The 17,585-nt window shown below is 43.8% G+C and overlaps 1 protein-coding gene across 1 annotated transcript; it reads left to right on the top strand.

Moving 5' to 3' along the window:
* Window positions 1-11,805: 11,805 nt before the first annotated feature.
* Window positions 11,806-17,378, top strand: LOC121437386 (cancer/testis antigen 55-like). The gene is made up of 5 exons (XM_041637272.1): window positions 11,806-11,881; window positions 12,743-12,927; window positions 15,059-15,203; window positions 16,061-16,173; window positions 17,184-17,378. The coding sequence occupies exons 1-5, from the start codon at window positions 11,806-11,808 to the stop codon at window positions 17,376-17,378; spliced, it is 714 nt and encodes a 237-aa protein (XP_041493206.1).
* Window positions 17,379-17,585: the final 207 nt, after the last annotated feature.

The raw sequence follows: 17,585 nt of genomic DNA, 5'->3' as shown, positions 1-17,585 counted from the left end.
GAGGGAGGGCTTGGCTGTCTCTCATCGGCTGGAGGTACCCCTGCATCACACCATGTCACTTAACCTGTACAAGCTGACGCTCACAGTAATCAACTGAGTTCCTGCTTTGACTTGACTCCCTATGGCTTCTGACTGCCCTGCTTCGTGGGGCTGCAGAATGGGCAAATAGCACACTCACCTTTCCCTGGGGGAATAAGGAGTCTAAGGAGACCTGGCAATTTATTACCAAAGAAAACTGAAAGTTCCGGCCCCTTTAAATTCAGCTGTCAGGTACTGCAGTATGCACTACCTCTGAAGGCAAGCTTCTCTCCTCTGTTTTTCCACATTAGATCACAGCATAGCTCACTCCGTAAAGACAGATGCCAAGAGATGCCCTCTTTTTTTGCTGAACAGTTTAGGAAAACTTGATGAATGACAAAACCAGCTCCCCATGACTAAAAGGCACTCTGAGATTCCAATACTCTATGTGTGCGCATCTGTCCAATGCTCACACATAGGGCAAGTTTCTGGTTCTTTTACATGTAGCAGATAGTCCTCGTCTTTCAGCTTCACTCAGTGGAAAACTAACTTCTATGCCCTCTAACTGTTTCACAGCAAGTTAAGTTGCTTTGCTTCACGGAACATTTACCATTGTTCCATTGCCACCGTTGTATAACACTGAGAGGATACCCGAGACAGTAAGAGCAGAGATGTTGTTAAAGCAAAGGCAACTGAATGCGTCTCAGTGAATGTCGTCCCACAATGGAAACAGGCCCCTGCTATTTGGGCGATGCCCATCTCTGAACAGTTTATAAAGGGCCCTGTATAAATTTGTTGCTGTATATCCTAGCATGTCTTTCACTGGAAAAACTTACAGCTGCCCTTTGCTTTCGAGCTAGTCAAATGGCTGTTTAGTTTTAAGACAGAAATGAAGGTTCCCTTTTCTAATTTATTAATGTTAATTTATGTGCCATAGTGGGTTGCCATGGGTGTCGGGCGCTGTGAAACTGGAACTAGGGACAGTTGTGAGCTGCTAAGTGGGTACTAGGAATTGAACCCAGGTCCTCTGGTAGAGTAGTCAGTGCTCTTAACCACTGAGCTATCGCTCTAATCCCAGAAATGACGATTCTTATAGACAGGAAGGCTCTGAATAAGGGTAACCCTTCTCCAGACTCCACACTTTCTCCGAATAGGAATGCATGCTCCAGGCTAAGGATACCCTCGATGGCCTGATCTCCCTGGGGTAGGCGATCCAGCAGAAACAAGAACAAAACTCTGAGGACGCAGCAAGTGCGCAAGGACAGTCTGTGTCCTTCTTCCAAACACAGGAGATACCGCAGCACTTCCTAGGCTTTTGTGCCAGCAGAAGCCAAATGCTCTTTCCTTGGTATAATGGTCATGAGCTAGTGGAAACTGGCAAGCTTTATGAGTGCAGTGCCAGAGGTTACCACCCGAATCCACATCGCCAATTCATTGCCTTTCTGTACAGGTCACTGGGACATCCACAAACACTGTCTGTAAACAGCTTGTGGCTATGCTTTTAGCCAGCATTCTCGGTTGCATTGGCACATGGATAGCTAGAAGGCTGCTTCTGGAGGTTAGAAGTCTCCAATGGAGTCTGCTTTTGATCCCTGAGAATGGAAGTTCTGAGGAAGGACAGGTACAAAAAAGGAGAGGAAGGAGAGAGGAACAAGCTCCTCTTCATTCTCCTACTTCTGCTTCCTGTCTCTGGATAACACCCAGAAATTTTGACAGGAATAATCAAGTCGTGTGTTAAAGAGCTGTAGTCCCAGTTTGGGAAAACATCACAAACGAGATTGTTAAAATTACCTTATAAAACCCAGGCATGGTGGCACAGGGCCCCTGGGATGCAGAAGCGCACAGATCTCTGTGAGTTCAAAGCTAAGCTAGGCTATATATTGAGTTCCAGAACAGTCAGGGCTCCATAGTGAGACCCTTCTTCAAAAAGGAAAAGGCACAGGGGAGGCTGTTGAGGTAGCTCAGCTGTTGGGAGTGATTATTGCTCTTATAGAGAAGACTAGTTCAGTTCCCAGCACCCCTACAGCTCACAGCAGCCTGTATAAGATCCAAGAATTCAATCAATTCTCTGGACTCTGCTGGCACTCTGCCCTGCTCCCCCCATACAGAGAGACCCAAACGTGCACCTATGAAAAAATTTTAAAAATTTAAAAAATGGCCTATGAGGGACTGGCAATGGATTCAGCGGGTCAAGGAGCTCTCCACTAAACCTCACAGCTTGAGTTAGATCCCTGGAACCCACTTGGCAGGAGGGGCTCCTCCTGCAGAGATGGCTCTGCATCTAAGAACACTTCCTGTTTTCATGGAGGATCTAGGTTCGATTCCTAAAGCCCGCATTGCATGGCACCAGACGCAGAGCTGTCTAAGAAAATTTCATTTTCAAGGGGTCCCATTCTGGATCTCTGAAGAACAAAACAAGTGATGCTGGAAAAAGACCCAGCGGGACACACAAAAGCAAAGGAATCTTGGGGGGGGGGACACGGGGAGGGGCAGTGTAAGCCTTTAATCCCAGCACTCGCGAGGCAGAGGCAGGCAGATCTCTGTGAGCCCGAGGACAGCCTGGTCTACAGAGTGAGTTCCAGGACAGCTAGGACTGTTACACAGAGAAACAGAAAAAGAAAGAAAGAAAAGAAAAACAAACAAAAAGCCCAGAGAACTGCCGTCCAAAATTTGTGATTAGGAGCAAGTATGTGAAGGAGCAAACACATTATCCAGCGCAAGGGGGAGGAGCAAGCCTTTAAGGCAGGAATGGGCGCCAAGTCACAAGCGGGGGAAACTGCCTACGCTCGTGCCTCGTGCGTGCGTCCGTGCCTGCGCGTGCACGCGTGCTAGCGAGAAAATTCGCTTTCTCTTTTTTCTTTGTTTTTAAATGGTGTGTTGCGGCTGGTGAGATGGTTCAGCCATTATGAGCGCTTGCTGCTCTTCCAGTGCACCCCACCCAAGCGAGTTCCACTTCCATCCACCACATCGGCGGCTAATACCTCCTTGTAATTCAAACACCAGAGGGATTTGGCGCCTCTGATTTCCCTGGGCATACTCAACACGGACATACCCTCACACAGAATTAAAAATAAAACAAATCTTTTAAAACGGTCTTATGAACCATGCGGTAGGCCTAATCCCCTGGTGCTGATTAAGGTTCGATATGTACTATTTTCTCTGCACTTCTATTTTCTATCGAGCGGAACCTGTCTTCAGCAAGGATCAAATGCAGACTGCTACAGTCACCTAGCCTCCAGGAGGACCCGTCTAGCTATGTGCCTATGCAAGTCACCCTCCCTTCTCTACCAGGAAAACTGCGGAGTACCTGAAGGTTTCTCCTTAACGACAAAATAATGTGGATAAGAAAAACGAGCAAAGCACCCCGTACTCCCTGTAAATTTGAATGTAGTTGCAGATTAAGGAGTTCAAACGTCCACCCGAAAACACCCGTTTTGGCAATCCATTTTTTTCCAGTGCTCAAACTTGCTGCAAGGCTATGGAAAAATATTGTGTACCAGTCGAGCCCCACTCACCACCCGCCAACAGGTTCTCCGAATCCTCTCCCCAATGGGAAACTCAGCTTGTCTCCTACCGTAAGGGTCGAGGCAACTTCACAGAGGCTGCTTTCTCCGGATGTGATGTCTCTTCTCGTGCTCGTTCACGGTGCCCGCCCAGAAAAGGTTCCCCGTGGAGGGGCGGTTCTGGGTGGGCGGGGAATGAGCTGTGTTTCCGGGGTATTTCGTGAGGCCACACCCAGTGATCTCTCTGTTGTCTCTATGGTTTCGGGAAGAACCGGGACTCATGATCTAGGTTGGCTTTTCCTTTTTTTCCCTTTTCTTTGGATGTATGAATGTGTCCATGCTTGTTTGTGCATGCTTGCATGTGCATGCCTGTTTATATGCACATTGCATGTATGCAGTACCTGTGGAGGCCAGAAGAGGGTGCAGGATCCACTGGAACGTAGTGTCAGGCGGTGAGAGCCAGTTGGGACCCAAACTAAAGTTCTCTATAACTGCTCCAAGCCTTTTAAACTAAGCCATCTTTCCAGCTTCACCCTCCAGTTTTGCAGTCAGTTCAGGAAAGAATTAATGCTATGGAGTCTTGAGACCTGCTGAAAGTCATTGAAGCCCTGAAAATGGTTGCTGGTCTAGGGAATATGTAGCTTACCAGTTCCAGGTTCTAAGATACCCTTCTTCAGTCCCTGAACATCCCAATTGTTCCTCCTGAGTATCTTGTAAATGTTATGATCATTAGAAATTTCTGTGGGCTTCCTTTCAAGGGCCTGAGAGCAAGACCATGCATAGGTCTTCAAAGTAGTCTGGTCTCCTTGGCGTCCCTGGCAGCTAGCCATGTGGGCAGAAGGTGGGCAAAGACAGACACACCATATAGAATAAAGTTTGAATTTATTAGGTGGGTTATGGAAGGGAAGGGAAAAATGGAGAGAGGAGGGTGGTACAGAGAGAGAGAGAGAGAGAGAGAGAGAGAGAGAGAGAGAGAGGAGAGGTGCCTCTCAGAGAGAGAGAGAGAGACAGAGAGACAGAGAGACAGAGAGATGGGAAGAAAAGCAAGATGCTAAAGTTTTAAGCGGGATGGGAGTAGGTGTGGCTTGTCTTTTAAAGGGACAGAACAGATGATTACAGTAAAGGATAGCCCTTTCTGCCCAGAAGACACAAAAGAATAAGGCGCATAGGTTGGAAGGATCCCTGCACTGGCACAGGCTACATCGTCCTGAGTTCCAGACAGAAAGCTGGAGCTGCCTTCCTTATGCGTATCCTTAGCTTTATTTAGTGAGGTAGATTAGTCTTGGTCAGAACTCACCATAAATCAAGAACAATGTTCCTTTAAAATTTTTTAAACATTTTCTGTTTTGCTGGTAGTCCTTTCTAACCATTAATTTATTCTTACATAAATTTGGCCCTTTGCAGGTAGGTTCCGGTTATATTTTTTCTTGCCATATTAAAAAATTGTGCGGCTGGTGTAATGCTGTCTCTTTAAGAGACAGGCCATGCTCACTCTTTGCAGCCTCCCTCCCTCCCTTGCCATCGTGGCTCTCTCTTGTTCCCCTCTCTCTGCCTTCTCTTTCTCTCTTCCCTCCCCCTTCCTCCCCCTCTCTCTCCCTCTCTCCCCTTCTCCCCTTTTTCTTTTCGCTCCACAACCCACCTAATAAATATCTAACTTTACTTTACATGGTGTGCCTATATGTCTCTCTCTTGACAGCCCACTGCAGTCACATGGAGACCTGCTTCATGGTCTCGTGTGCTGTTCCTGCATCGGATTGCCCGCTTTTGGGACCCCAGTTGCTTGCAGCAAACCCATCCACGTAGTGTGCCTATCTGTCTGCCCCTTGCTCACCTGCTGCCCACATGGCTAGCCTCCAGGGATCCCCAGGGGACCAGCCACCTTTGTTTGTGTACCTGCCACTGGTCTCAACCCTACAGCAAGCTCCCAGGGACCTGCAACAAATCTATACTATTTGGTGCTGTGACTTGGATAGGCCCTTCCACTCCAGGGCCTCTCTAGAGATTGGGATCCTGAACCAGGGTTTTTTCCTACTCCCACCACCAGCTTCCAGGCTTCAATTGGTGAGTCTACCCCCGCTTCTGCTCTGGTTGCTTCCCTTAACTAAAATTGTGTTTGGACTGACCCAAGGTCAGTCAGCCCACTCTAACACTGCACACTCTGTATGGTGCATTTGACTGGGGACCCAGGGTCCCTCAGATTCTTCCTTTTTTCCCCATTTCTTCTTTTTTCTTTTTTTCCCCTCACTGTAAAAGGCTGCTTGGAGCGGCCTTTGGCCTCTCTGCCTTCTGAGTTACCCCGACGGGATCCAGCCAGGCCATAGCACCCCACCCGGGGTCAGGGGATGCCCAGCTCACAGGTCCTTCAGTGTTCACTCTGATTTGCATCCCACCTATGGGGGGAGACGTCCCTGTTATAGGCCTTGTGGTGTCGCCATTTCACAGGTTTTCACAATTTTAGCTATGGGTAGCAAGCTATCCATGTCAGTCCCCAGGGTTTTTTAAATTCCAGCTGGCTTTTTCAGTTCCAGCCATGGCATGGTGCAGCTTTTTTGGTTCCAGCCTTTTGCTCCCCTCTGCGGCTTGTGGCATGGTGGCTCAGCCACGGGGTGAATCACACTTCTAGGTCTCTGTTATTAAGCTTAAAATCCCTGCAGCTCAAAAATTTTGACTTTTCCATGCAACATGTGGCTGCTGCCATTTTGAGTGGGGTCAGGTGACTTCACTACCATCCTGGCTAAGCCAGGTCAGGTGACCAAGTTCTCCCGTCTTTACTAAAGCATGTCCTGTCTTGTTCCCCGGTTTACTTATTTTTTTTTCACTAAATTCCCCTTGTTGACTTTGTTACATATGTTTTGCACAGTGGCTTGCCTTTGGTAGGGTCCACCAAGAGCATCCACTTTGCCCAATTCCTGTTCACTCTCTCTGTGTGTAATCATACATGTAACTTAAATACACCTATACTTAATGTTATAATTTTTCATTACATCTCATTTCAGACTACAAAAATAATGAGTCTCATGTTTTAAACTGGTATCTACTTTTAAGTATCTCACAAAAAATACCTTATATTTAATCCAACCCTTATTTAAAATATATTAAGTTGTTCTCTTCTGTTGTCAGTTCTGCCATTAACCTTCTATTGCAAGCAGTTTTTTCTGCTTTCTGCCTTTTTATGAGTGTAAATATTACCCGTTAAGAGCCAATGCATCAAGCTCAGACGCAGTTCTCCAGGTGGATTCTATACTGTAATTATACCTAATAAACAGCCCTCAACTGCTAAGAGATCTGAGGAATGTGATATTTAAATATTTAATCATTAAACTTTTCATAACAAAAAGACAGTTTGGCTTCTGGCAACAGCACTCTGCTTCTTCCAAAGAAGACAGAAGACAAATGGACACACAACAATGTCCATCCACAGTTCGTTTCAACTGCCGAGCACTGACCATTGGGAAAAACTGCCTTTCATCTAAACTGAAGATCTCCAGATGTGGACAGAATTGCTGGAATCAACAGCCTAGCTGCTCAGGTCATGGTAGGCTTGTCTTCTTACAGATTTCTCAGCCCACAGGATCTTCTGGAGCCTGGCAGGCCCTGTGCTAAACAGCAAAAGGCAAATGCAACCTTCAGCGACCATGGATGACCCTAAAGAGTAACTTTGGGTGCCAACCAAGTAAGTTCTCTGCCATTTTTTAATTAATAACTCAAGTAAAATTTTGTCCTTCTCAAAGATCTCTGATGCAGTTTGATAGCTGAAAGGTTTTGCCAGTTAAAAAAAGGACAACCTCACCAAACAAATGTCAGGTCAAATATCTCTCATGCTTCCTTCCATAGTCTTAGAAATACTTTTCATTGTGCAAAAATATCTGTCACAGTCATTATAACATAAATACGCTACTGTTTATACAATGCATATGTCTAAAACTTCTGTTTTCACAAACCCAAAGAATTCTTATGAGTTCCAGGGAGCCGAATTGAAGGATCCACCTTAAACAAGACAGATATATCCCCCTCAATTCCCTGGTCCTAATTTTTTTTCCCTTAATTTAACTTTGTCCTCTGTTCCGCCAATACCTTAACCAGGTATAAGAGACACCAGACATTTCCATACCACAATCACAAGACAGGATCAAAGAGACCAGCTGTGCCAGGATGTGGCCAGCACCCAGCCTTCTCAGGTTCCCCCCCCCCCAAAGACGACACCCACAAATAAACAAGAAGTCTTAAGAATCTGCTGCCCCAATTCCTTCCACCTGTGGTGCCTAATCACCTGCTTTTTATCATAAAAAGAGGTGGGAATGTAATGCTGTCTCTTTAAGAGACAAGTCACGCCCACTCCCTGCAGCCTCTCTCCCTTCCTCACCATCTTGGCTTTTTTTGGTTCCCTCCCTCTTCCCTTCTCTGTCTGTCTGTCTGTCTGTCTGTCTCTCTCTCTCTCTCTCTCTCTCTTTCTTTCCCCTTCTCCCCCTTTTCCTTCCCCTCCATGACCCACCTAATAAATATCTAACTTTACTTTACATGGTATGTTTATCAGTCTCTCTGGCCTGCCCACTGCAGTCACATAGAGACCTGCTGTGTGGTCTCGTGCACTGTCCTTGCTTGGGACTGGCCGCTTTTGGGACCCCAGCAGCTTGCAGCAAAACCATTTGCATGGTGTGTCTATCTGGCTGCCCCTTGCCCACCTGCTGCCCACATGGCTAGCCTCCGGGGACGCCCAGGGGAGCAGCCACCTTGGTTTGTGGACCTGCCGCTGGTCTCGACCCTGCAGCAAGCTGCTGGGAACCTGCAACAAATCCATAACAGTTGGAGAGGAGAGATGGCTCAGAGGTTAAGAGCAGTGACTGCTCTTACAGAGGACCTAAATTTGATTCCCAGCGCCCATACAGTGGCTCACAGTCACGTGTTCCTCCTGTTCCAGGGGATCTGATGCCCTCTTCTGACCTCCACAGGGACCAGGTACATGCATGGCAAACAGAGATAGATACAAGAAAAATATTCATACAGTAAAAATAAACATATAATTTTTTAAATTGCAATGTAGAACTTGATTTCCACTGGGTTATATATGTTATCAATGGCAGATTTCAAAGCATGGATTTAGGTCTTCAGTTTTGATTTTATTTTTGTATTTTCTGCCAAATTCTGTTTTCCAGAAGGACAGCAAGACAGTAAGCAATGTTCCTTCATGGCCTCTGCTGTGGTTCCTGTCTCTAGGTTCTTGCCCTTCTTGAGTTGCTGTCCTGATTTCCCTCAGTGATGGAGTACAACCAGAGAGTTGTAAACTGATAAAAGCCCTTTCTTCCTCGAGTTGCTTTTGGTCATGGTGTTTGTCCCAGCCATCGACACTGAGACAGGGTTTTATACAAAACACAAATGTTGTCTGCTTCGGCCTAATCTTTAGCTTACAAAAGATTTTGTTTAGAAAATGGGGCTCATAGAGCAGACAATCTAAATTCAGCTGTCTTTCACCAGTAGCCCTGTTTTCTAGCTTTTTGAGATATATGGTACATTTTCTCATTATTTAACATATTTGTCTAGTAATTTTATGTGTATGAATGTTTTGCCTGCATGTATGTATGTGTATCATATACTTGCCCAAAGAAGTCAGAAGACTGCATCAGATCCCCCTGTAACTGAAGTCACAGGTGGTTGTGAACTACCCTGTAGCACAAATTCTAACTGTTCTTAATAATAAAAACCCAGAGGCAGATGTTAGGGGGCGAAAGCTGAAAGATCAGAGAAGCAGAACAGTCAGCCACTAGAGAGTTCTGACCTCTACCAATGCTCAGACCAAGGGTCAACCCTATCTCTACAAATCCTCAGACTGCCTGCTATCTCAACGAAACCTCAGACTGCATCCAAGCTCCTGTCTCCTCCTTCCTCATATTCCTCTCTCAGCCCAGCCATATACCTTCCTGTCTCCACCTCCCTAGTGCTGGGGTTAAACATGTGTGACTTCCAAGTGCTGGGGTTAAATGTGTGTGACTCCCAAGTATTGGGATTAAAAGCCACCACTGCCTGGCTCTAATTCTCTTTAAGACTAGATTAATCTTGTGTACCCCAGGGTAGCCTTGAGCTCACAGAGACCCATCTGCATCTGCATCTCATCTTCTGCCTTGTTAGATCACAAAGTATCACTACACTAGCCCTTGGATTCTGGGAACTGAACCTGGTCCTCTGTAAGAGCAAGTAAATTCTCCTAACCATTGAGCCATCTCTTCAGCACACATTCTTTTTCTGTACATTTGAAAGAGGCTTTTAAACTTTCTATATAGCTAAAGTGGGCTTGAACTCCTGATCCTCCTCCCTCTACCATCCAAGCACTGGAATTTTAGGTCTGTGCTACGATGCTCAGCTAATTATTGAATATTATCAATATTTCTTACTGTGCTTTGGTTTTTACTTGCCATATATATATATATATGTATATATAAAACTATAGAGCATATTTTCTTGTTTTCTTGTGTTTATTTCTTTGTATGTGCTTTTGGATAAATTCCTGTTTGATCATTTTCTCGTTTAAATAATAATTTAATTTTTGTGTAGGTTTTTTTGCCTGCTTGTACTTATGTGCACCACATATAGCAGGTACCTGTGGAGAAGCAGATGGCATATGGAGATTATGGATCATTGTGAGCCACCACGTGGATGAGCAAGTACTCTCATCTTCAGAGCCAACTATCTGACCCCTTCTTAATGATTTTTACCATAGGGAGATGAATGGCCAGGATTTCTTGTCATCAGGGACAAGACTGTGGTCATCTGTCAAGCAGTGTGCAGCACATTCTGTATTCAGGCAAAATGCCTAGTTCAGGAATTTTCAAAAAAGCACGATTCAGACTCAGGTTTTCCACTTTCAAAATAACAAGAGAAGTCTGTTCAGGTAGACTTACTGCTTTTCCTGTCCTGAATAGGAAAACTTCTGATTACATCAGGCCAAAAAACATAACTTGCATAGTGCATCAGTAAGGATCTGTCCAGAGTGAGCAGCCGGGAGAGGTATGTGTTCTTCATACTGGCGTGGGGACTCTGTCCAAGTGTGAATGACAGAAACAAATGTATATAAGCATAATTGCATGAAAGACCCAGACACACTCCAGGTAATGAGCTAGAAGCTTCTTTAATGTCACAATCGTTATAATCCCTTCTTTTATACATGAGATATTGGGGGGAAAGAGGAAGAACTTGAATAAAGAAACCATTACAGCATTTTATCAGCCCTATGAAATCTCTTTAACTCAATGGGTATGATATTCCTTCATTCCTAATGAGAGATACACTGTGCTGTAGAACTATCTTCCATTCATTTAAATAGTGCCAGCTAAGATTCAAAGGCAGCCAGCAGAATCAGAAAATCCAAAAATCAAATTAATATCAAAGGGGACAAAGAATCATCTGTCTTATACTGAAAGAATTTTCAGTGAAAGAAATAAAGACCCTGCATGGTAAACTAAATCCGGGCAATTGTCTGATAAAATAAAATATTCAAATAAGATTCTCACTGTTCTAATGTAAGATAATAGGTGATCTATATTCAATTAAAAATTTAATGGACAAAAGGCAAGAAACAATCTGAGAAATGGAATCTAAAGGAAAAGAAGAATCCAAACAAAGGAATAAAAAATGAAAAGGAAATTAAGGATACAGTTATAACCTATCTAATGACAAGCACATCAAAGGAAGTTTTGGTACACTTAGTGTTGAAAGAAGTTATGTTATGTCAAAATATATGGAATGGAGTGATAAAAAGTGAGCCAAGGGATGTTTAAACTTAAGTGCTTACAATAATAAGAAGGAACCATCTCAAATCAATAAATTCTCACCCAAAGAACTTTAAAAAAACAACGAAAAAACCCCGCCAAAGCCAAAAAGTCCAAATGAACCTGAAAGCGTACAAAGCAGAAACGCTAAATAGGTAGCCACACACTCCGGGTACCCGTACTAAGGGCCAACTTTTGAAATTTCCATAGACTTTTCTATTGGTTCTCTTGTGTGGGGGGCGGGGCTAAATTTCCCAGCTCACCATCAGTCGTTATGTATAGCCGTGACGTCAACAAAGCCTTGCGTCTCATTGGCTGGACATTAGTGACCTCGTGCAGTCTCCCTGGAGAGGGCACACACAGGAACCTGGAAGCAGCAGAGGAGGGACCCTGTCCGAGGCTCTCCTCAAGTTGGTGGTTAGCTGTTAGCTACCAACTCAGGGAGGCCGAGGAAGCAAACCTGTGGGTCAGGAGATCTCAAGCCTCATCAGAAAGCCGCTGGGTTGCCCAGGCCGGTGGCAACTATGCAGAGAATTCTGCGCGGTATTTTAAATTTCTTTTGGAGGCGGGCAGAATCTGATGGAAAACTCCAGATTCAAGGTAATCCTTTGGCTCTGAGAGTCGTTCTCCCCGTATCCCCCACCTAAGAAGACTCCTCAGAAAGGGTCTTCTCCACCATGAGGTTCTGTGGGGCTTGAATAGCGGGGAGGGACCGGCCGCCATGCAGAGTGGCGGTTAAGTCTGAGGGTCCTTAAGTTGCCAAGCGGTTAGGCGAACAGTGAACTCTCCCTAAGTTCCGTTGGTGTGCCAAGGCAGGAAGCTGTTTGGATGAACTCAAAGGACACGTGACACGAGTCTTTGTGGGCTGTACTGTCTCTGCCTTTCCCAGGCAAGATGCCTCTGTGTAGTCCTCAGTGAAGGGGCGCATCTCACGTTGAGAGTGAATGTGGCCTTGTTTCCCAAGTACACACTATCTGATGCCAGGGGGCGGAGTCAGTCATAGGGAGGGTACCATGAAGATAGGTGGCCGGTTGTCCCAGCAGGATACTGGAGCCAGATCCCCAAACATTACTTACCCATCGTGCTTGTGACCAATAAAAGGCAATTTGGAAACATGTCCTTACATCTGCTCAGACCTTTTAATGCTCTGTCAGAGTTTAGAGCCAGGGCTATGCATTTGCTGCTGGTGATGAGGCAGGCTTGCCCTAGTAATAGTGGGGGTTTCCAGAGTTTCCTGAGCAGGGAAGATGAGCACTGCTGCACTTGTGCTCTCTGGGACAGGTCACCCACAGATGCCATGGAGGTGTCATTCGGTAGTCACAACCTTAGGGAGCAGAAATGGTTACTGTGTTCAGAGAAGTGACAATATGTGCTCACATCTGCACAGCTGGTCAGAGTAGGACTTGTGTGTCGCTTGTATTTGATGGGAGCCAGTGTGACCTTGGTTTACCTGTCTCATAGATAACTTCAAGCTGAAGTCTGTCAGAGGAATTGTGACCCATCTCTGCCCCGACTACGGCTGGATTAATGAAACCATCTTTTTCCATATCAGCGTGGTCATTGACAACATGCCTGTGAGCATTGGAAGAAGGGTCATTGCTCTTGTGGAAGAAGACGAAACAACTCATATACTGAAAGCAGTCAAGGTATGGCTGAGTTTACCCAGTGTGTCTTAACCTACTTCAATTTTTTTTTCTCCCTTGGATTAAGACAGACACTAATGTAGACACAGAGTAAGTTTAATAGGCTTGTTCTCATATTTGGGCAGAGGCAGATGGAATGTCTTTGAGTTCAAGGAAAGACTGGTTTGCATTATATGTTCAGCTCATCAAAGGAGACAATATAAGGCCTTGTTTTAAACAGTCACTCTGATAAATGATATTCTGCTTTATTTATTTGTTCATTTCAGTTTTATACGGCAGAGTCTTGCCCTGTGCAATGTCCTCACATTGATTATGAACCCTTGGGCAGCCTCAAACTCCCTTAGGCAGTATACTGCCTACATTCACTTATTTCTTTCAGCGCTCTATGCATATATCAGCATGTAAACTTCAGCCATCCTGAATTTGACTTAAGGGTGCTAAAGGAAGACACAGACCTTGCTTTCTAATTGGCTTTCAAGTGGTCCTGTACCATGAATTGGACCATCCACTCTACCCCATTTGGTTGTCGGGACCAAGAGCATCTTAGGATTTTTCTTTACAAGTCTAAGAATCTATCTGACTTCTTTGCTATGATTGTTAGTGGTGTTTCTATCGTGAAAAAAATTGAGAACTGGGAGAATACAAGTTTTCCAGGAGAACTTGGAAGTTATTAAAGATCCAATATGTCTGTGGGCTAGTGGAGAGTCAGAATGCACATTGCTCAGAATTCGTGATGCACACCCACCTGCATACTGACAGAACTGGTGGTAAATAGTCAGATAGGAACCAATTTCTTCTCTCCTCAGTGCAAAGGATCCTTGAGAAAGGACAAAGGACCATCCCATCTGTACAGTGAGTGGGAAGTAGCAGCAGCAATTATTTAGGTTTTGAAAAGACATTCAACAGCCTTTGATGTCTGTGTCTCCAGTTTCCATCAGGAGCTTAGAACAATAAGTATCATAATGAGTACATCCAAAGAATCACATGATGAGAAACATAGCCCACTAATTATTATGCGTGTGTCCCTTGTGATTCTAGATGCACTTTCAGCCACTCTCTGGTGTGTCTTTATGAGATATTTTAATAGCTTGCACAATGTTCAGTTTTGATTTTCAAACTAGTAGCCAGTCACTGTTTCTGGGTAATGAAAATTATCCAGTATGGCTTGTGGGAGATGTTTTTCTGCTGCGTGCTCATGTGACTATTCTCTTATTGTACAGAAAATGCTCATATTTTGTTTACTGAAGAAATTTTCAAAGGAAAACTACCTCCAGTAAGGGTCATAATCCTTGAAGAGTCAGAGTATTAGTGTTATTTCACACATACGTAAATGGAGCCCTAGCACTCCTTGTCTATGCAATCTCTTCTGGGGGGCTATCTCTCCCACTTCATCTCCTGCTCCTGCACTCAGGTCCAGAGAGGGAATAACATGCTTTCCTTCCTCGGTCTCCAAAATTGTCTACTCTTTCTTCTCTGTCAACTTTATTCTGCTCCACTCCCATCTCCCAGGGAACCCATTTCTCTTCCTTTGCATACACCGCAAAGCCCATTTCCTCAAATTACCCCACCAGTGTCACTCAGTCTAAACTGTTTTTTGTGTAAATGTGCAAAATTGTTTTCTAATTTCAGTTACAACTGTGACTATGACTTGTTTAGAAGTAGTTTTCAAATATTTGAAAACTACTTCTAAACTATATATATATATATATTTGACTCTTGAATTTTGAGATCCTAGAAAGTAAGAGCACTGTTTTTCTAAGGTCAGAAGGTAGGTTTGTGAGAGCATTAAACACAGGTGTCAAATTCACATTTGCAAGGTCCTTGCCAATCCATGGAGCAAGCACAGACATAATTGATGCCATCATCTCAGGTCCATGGTATATCTTTAACGGGAAACATATGGTTTAAGTCTGAGAACAGATTAAAAGATTTCTGCTACAGGAGGGCTATTTTGGGAAGGCTAATGAAGTCCATTGTCTCTAACAAGGGGTCCTATGTCCTGCAAGCACCCTTCCAACTGTGTTAGGTCAACTCATTAAAGTGCTGTTGTTTTTGTGGTTAATCCTTGGTAAGCAAACAAACTCCTGCCTGCAATTTTTATTTTATCTTCAGCCACTGTCTCCTTCTCTTATAGGTGAAAATTATGACTAATTGCGATTGTGATACTAAGCCATCAGAGCTTGACAGAGAACTTTGTATTATGTGTGTCACCTCGGTATCACGGGACAACATCTATATCAGCAAGGAAACTTCTATCCCTGCCCAGCTCTTTTCTGGAGGTAAGATTGATAGTTTTTAAAAACATAAATCAAGAGTGTGGGAAATATCTTTGAAATTGAAAGTAAGGCACAGTAAAGGGAAACGGGAACTCTTTTAAATAGCACCTAGTGATCCTGTCCCCTGAGAATGCCATCATCCATGTGGCTTTCACTACTTAATTGATTTCTTTGAGTGTTTTGTTTTTTCACATAAGGTTTCTCTAAGTTACCTGAAACTCACTGTGTATCTGAGAATTGTTCATAACCTTAGGAGCCACCTTCCCCTTCTGAGTGCTGGGATCATAATCTTTGTGCCGCTACATCAGGATACATGTAAAATCTAGTCAATGATAGCATTACACAAGTCAGAGATTTATCTGGAAAATACTTTCATCACCTTAAAGCAAAGGTGCAGATAGGTCTCTTTCTTTTTGTGTACTCTTTCCTCAATATTCGACAGATAAGTTCTCATATTTTGTCCCTAGCCCAGGTACCAAGGTTCACACACATGATCTACCATGTACCCGGCTGCCATCCCCAAGGTGATATCAAAATGGCCACTTGATCAAGAAATCCAGTGTTCCTAGCCATAAATTTCACTCTGAGACACACAGTTGCTAGTTATTCATGTCTGATGAATAAATCCATGTCTAATATCCATGTCTAATGAATAAATCATTGAAGATGAACCAGTGTTTAAAGGGCTTTAAGCTTCCTTTCTGTAGGAAGAATTAGAGATATCTGTCTAAGCATTTGGAAAAGTGACTTTACATTCAGGAAATGTTGGTCATCCTATTACAGTGACATAGGGCCTTAAGTAATGTGACATGATGTGAGTACAATAATATTTACACTTTTAATTTTCTTGGCTGTTTTAGAATTTATGCCTTACAAAGGAGACTTTCTGCTGATTGATTATTCCTTGAAGCCGGGCAATTCAAACATGAACATCCACACTGTGAGCCCCCTCAACTCCCAGAGGATCAGTGAGGTAATTTGTGTCCATGTTGCCCTTGTCATGGGTAGGTAGCTGCCTATCCTTCATTCCTGATTACTTTCTTGCCCAGAATTTTGTTTGGCAGTATATCCTTGCCAAAGTAGACATTTGTAGTCAGAGACTGCTCATTCGTTTACTGGCTGCTCAGACCTGAAATAATCACACAGAAACTGTATTCATTAAAACACTGCTCAGCCTATTAGCTCAGGCTTCTTATTAACTAATTTTTACATTTTAAGTTAACCCATTTCTATTATTCTGTGTAGAATTGCCACAAGGCTGTGGCTTACCGGGTAAAGTTTCAGCATCTGTCTCCTTTGGCAGCTACATGTTATCTCCCTAACTCCACCTTCTTTTCTACTCTCTCTCTCTCTCTGCTTGGAATTCCCACCTCGCCCTATTCTTTTCATAGGGCCAAGGCAGCTTCTTTATTAACCAATGGTAATAAAACACATTCACAGCATACAGAGGGAAATCCCACATAAGACATGTTCATAAATTGAAAAAGAACTAATAGAAAATAATGTAGAATATACACATACTTAATTCCTAGGCTGTGTGCTTTACTTGACGTTAGGATGTTCTGTGAACAGCAGTTAGAAAGCACCTTGACTGTGAGGCAATTGTGCGTAAACGTTGAGTGCACTGGGTTTGAGGTGTTCAGCCTGCTGATAAAGGTGGGTAAGACCATGGTCGGTACAGCCTGAGAATTAGATGTAAAGTCAGGGTGGTATACTGTGTGACCATATTGGTTAACACGAATGGCACATCCTCTCATCACACGGGAGATAGAGTGTGGGGCCACCTTGGGTAGCTTGAGGGACATGTCTTCTCATCACACAGGAATAGAATGTGTCGATACAGTTTCCAGGTATTCCCTGTGTGTCTAGGATGAGAATCAGTGATGGGCCAAGGGACCTGCTGATGAGAGCCAAGGGGTTGTTGAGGGTCATCTGTGGTGGGCTCTGCTTCTCCATACTCAGTGTCTTCATTTCTCTTCATAGGTCTGTGTGACCAGTATTAATGGAAGAACTGGCGTGGTAGATGACTTCATCTTTTTTACCCTGGATTCTCTCCATACTCTTCCTGTTTATATACCTGCATTAAACGATATTGTTAATGTGGTTGTGGTAGACAGCATTCAATCGCACTACACCTGTAGAGTGGTAGCTATGTTTCCAGTGAAGATGTTGTATTAACCAATCATTTAAAATCCTTTGTAATTTTACTACTGGGCAATAATGCCGATTAAATAAAGTTGTTTGAATGAGCAAATAAATATGTATGCAGTCAAGACTTTTTATTTTCAACACTCTTGGTTTTTTTGTTGGTGATATGGATTCACTTTTGGAAGATGACCTATCAAGTAAAAATTGTGCCCAGTAGATTCTTGAATATAAAAGAAA

The sequence above is a fragment of the Microtus oregoni genome, unplaced genomic scaffold, assembly GCF_018167655.1.
Source record: "Microtus oregoni isolate MIOR12 unplaced genomic scaffold, Mior012 000052F_003, whole genome shotgun sequence".
NCBI lineage: Eukaryota > Metazoa > Chordata > Mammalia > Rodentia > Cricetidae > Microtus > Microtus oregoni.
Note: the sequence above shows the minus strand (reverse complement) of the source record. Positions and strands in the feature narration are given on the sequence as shown.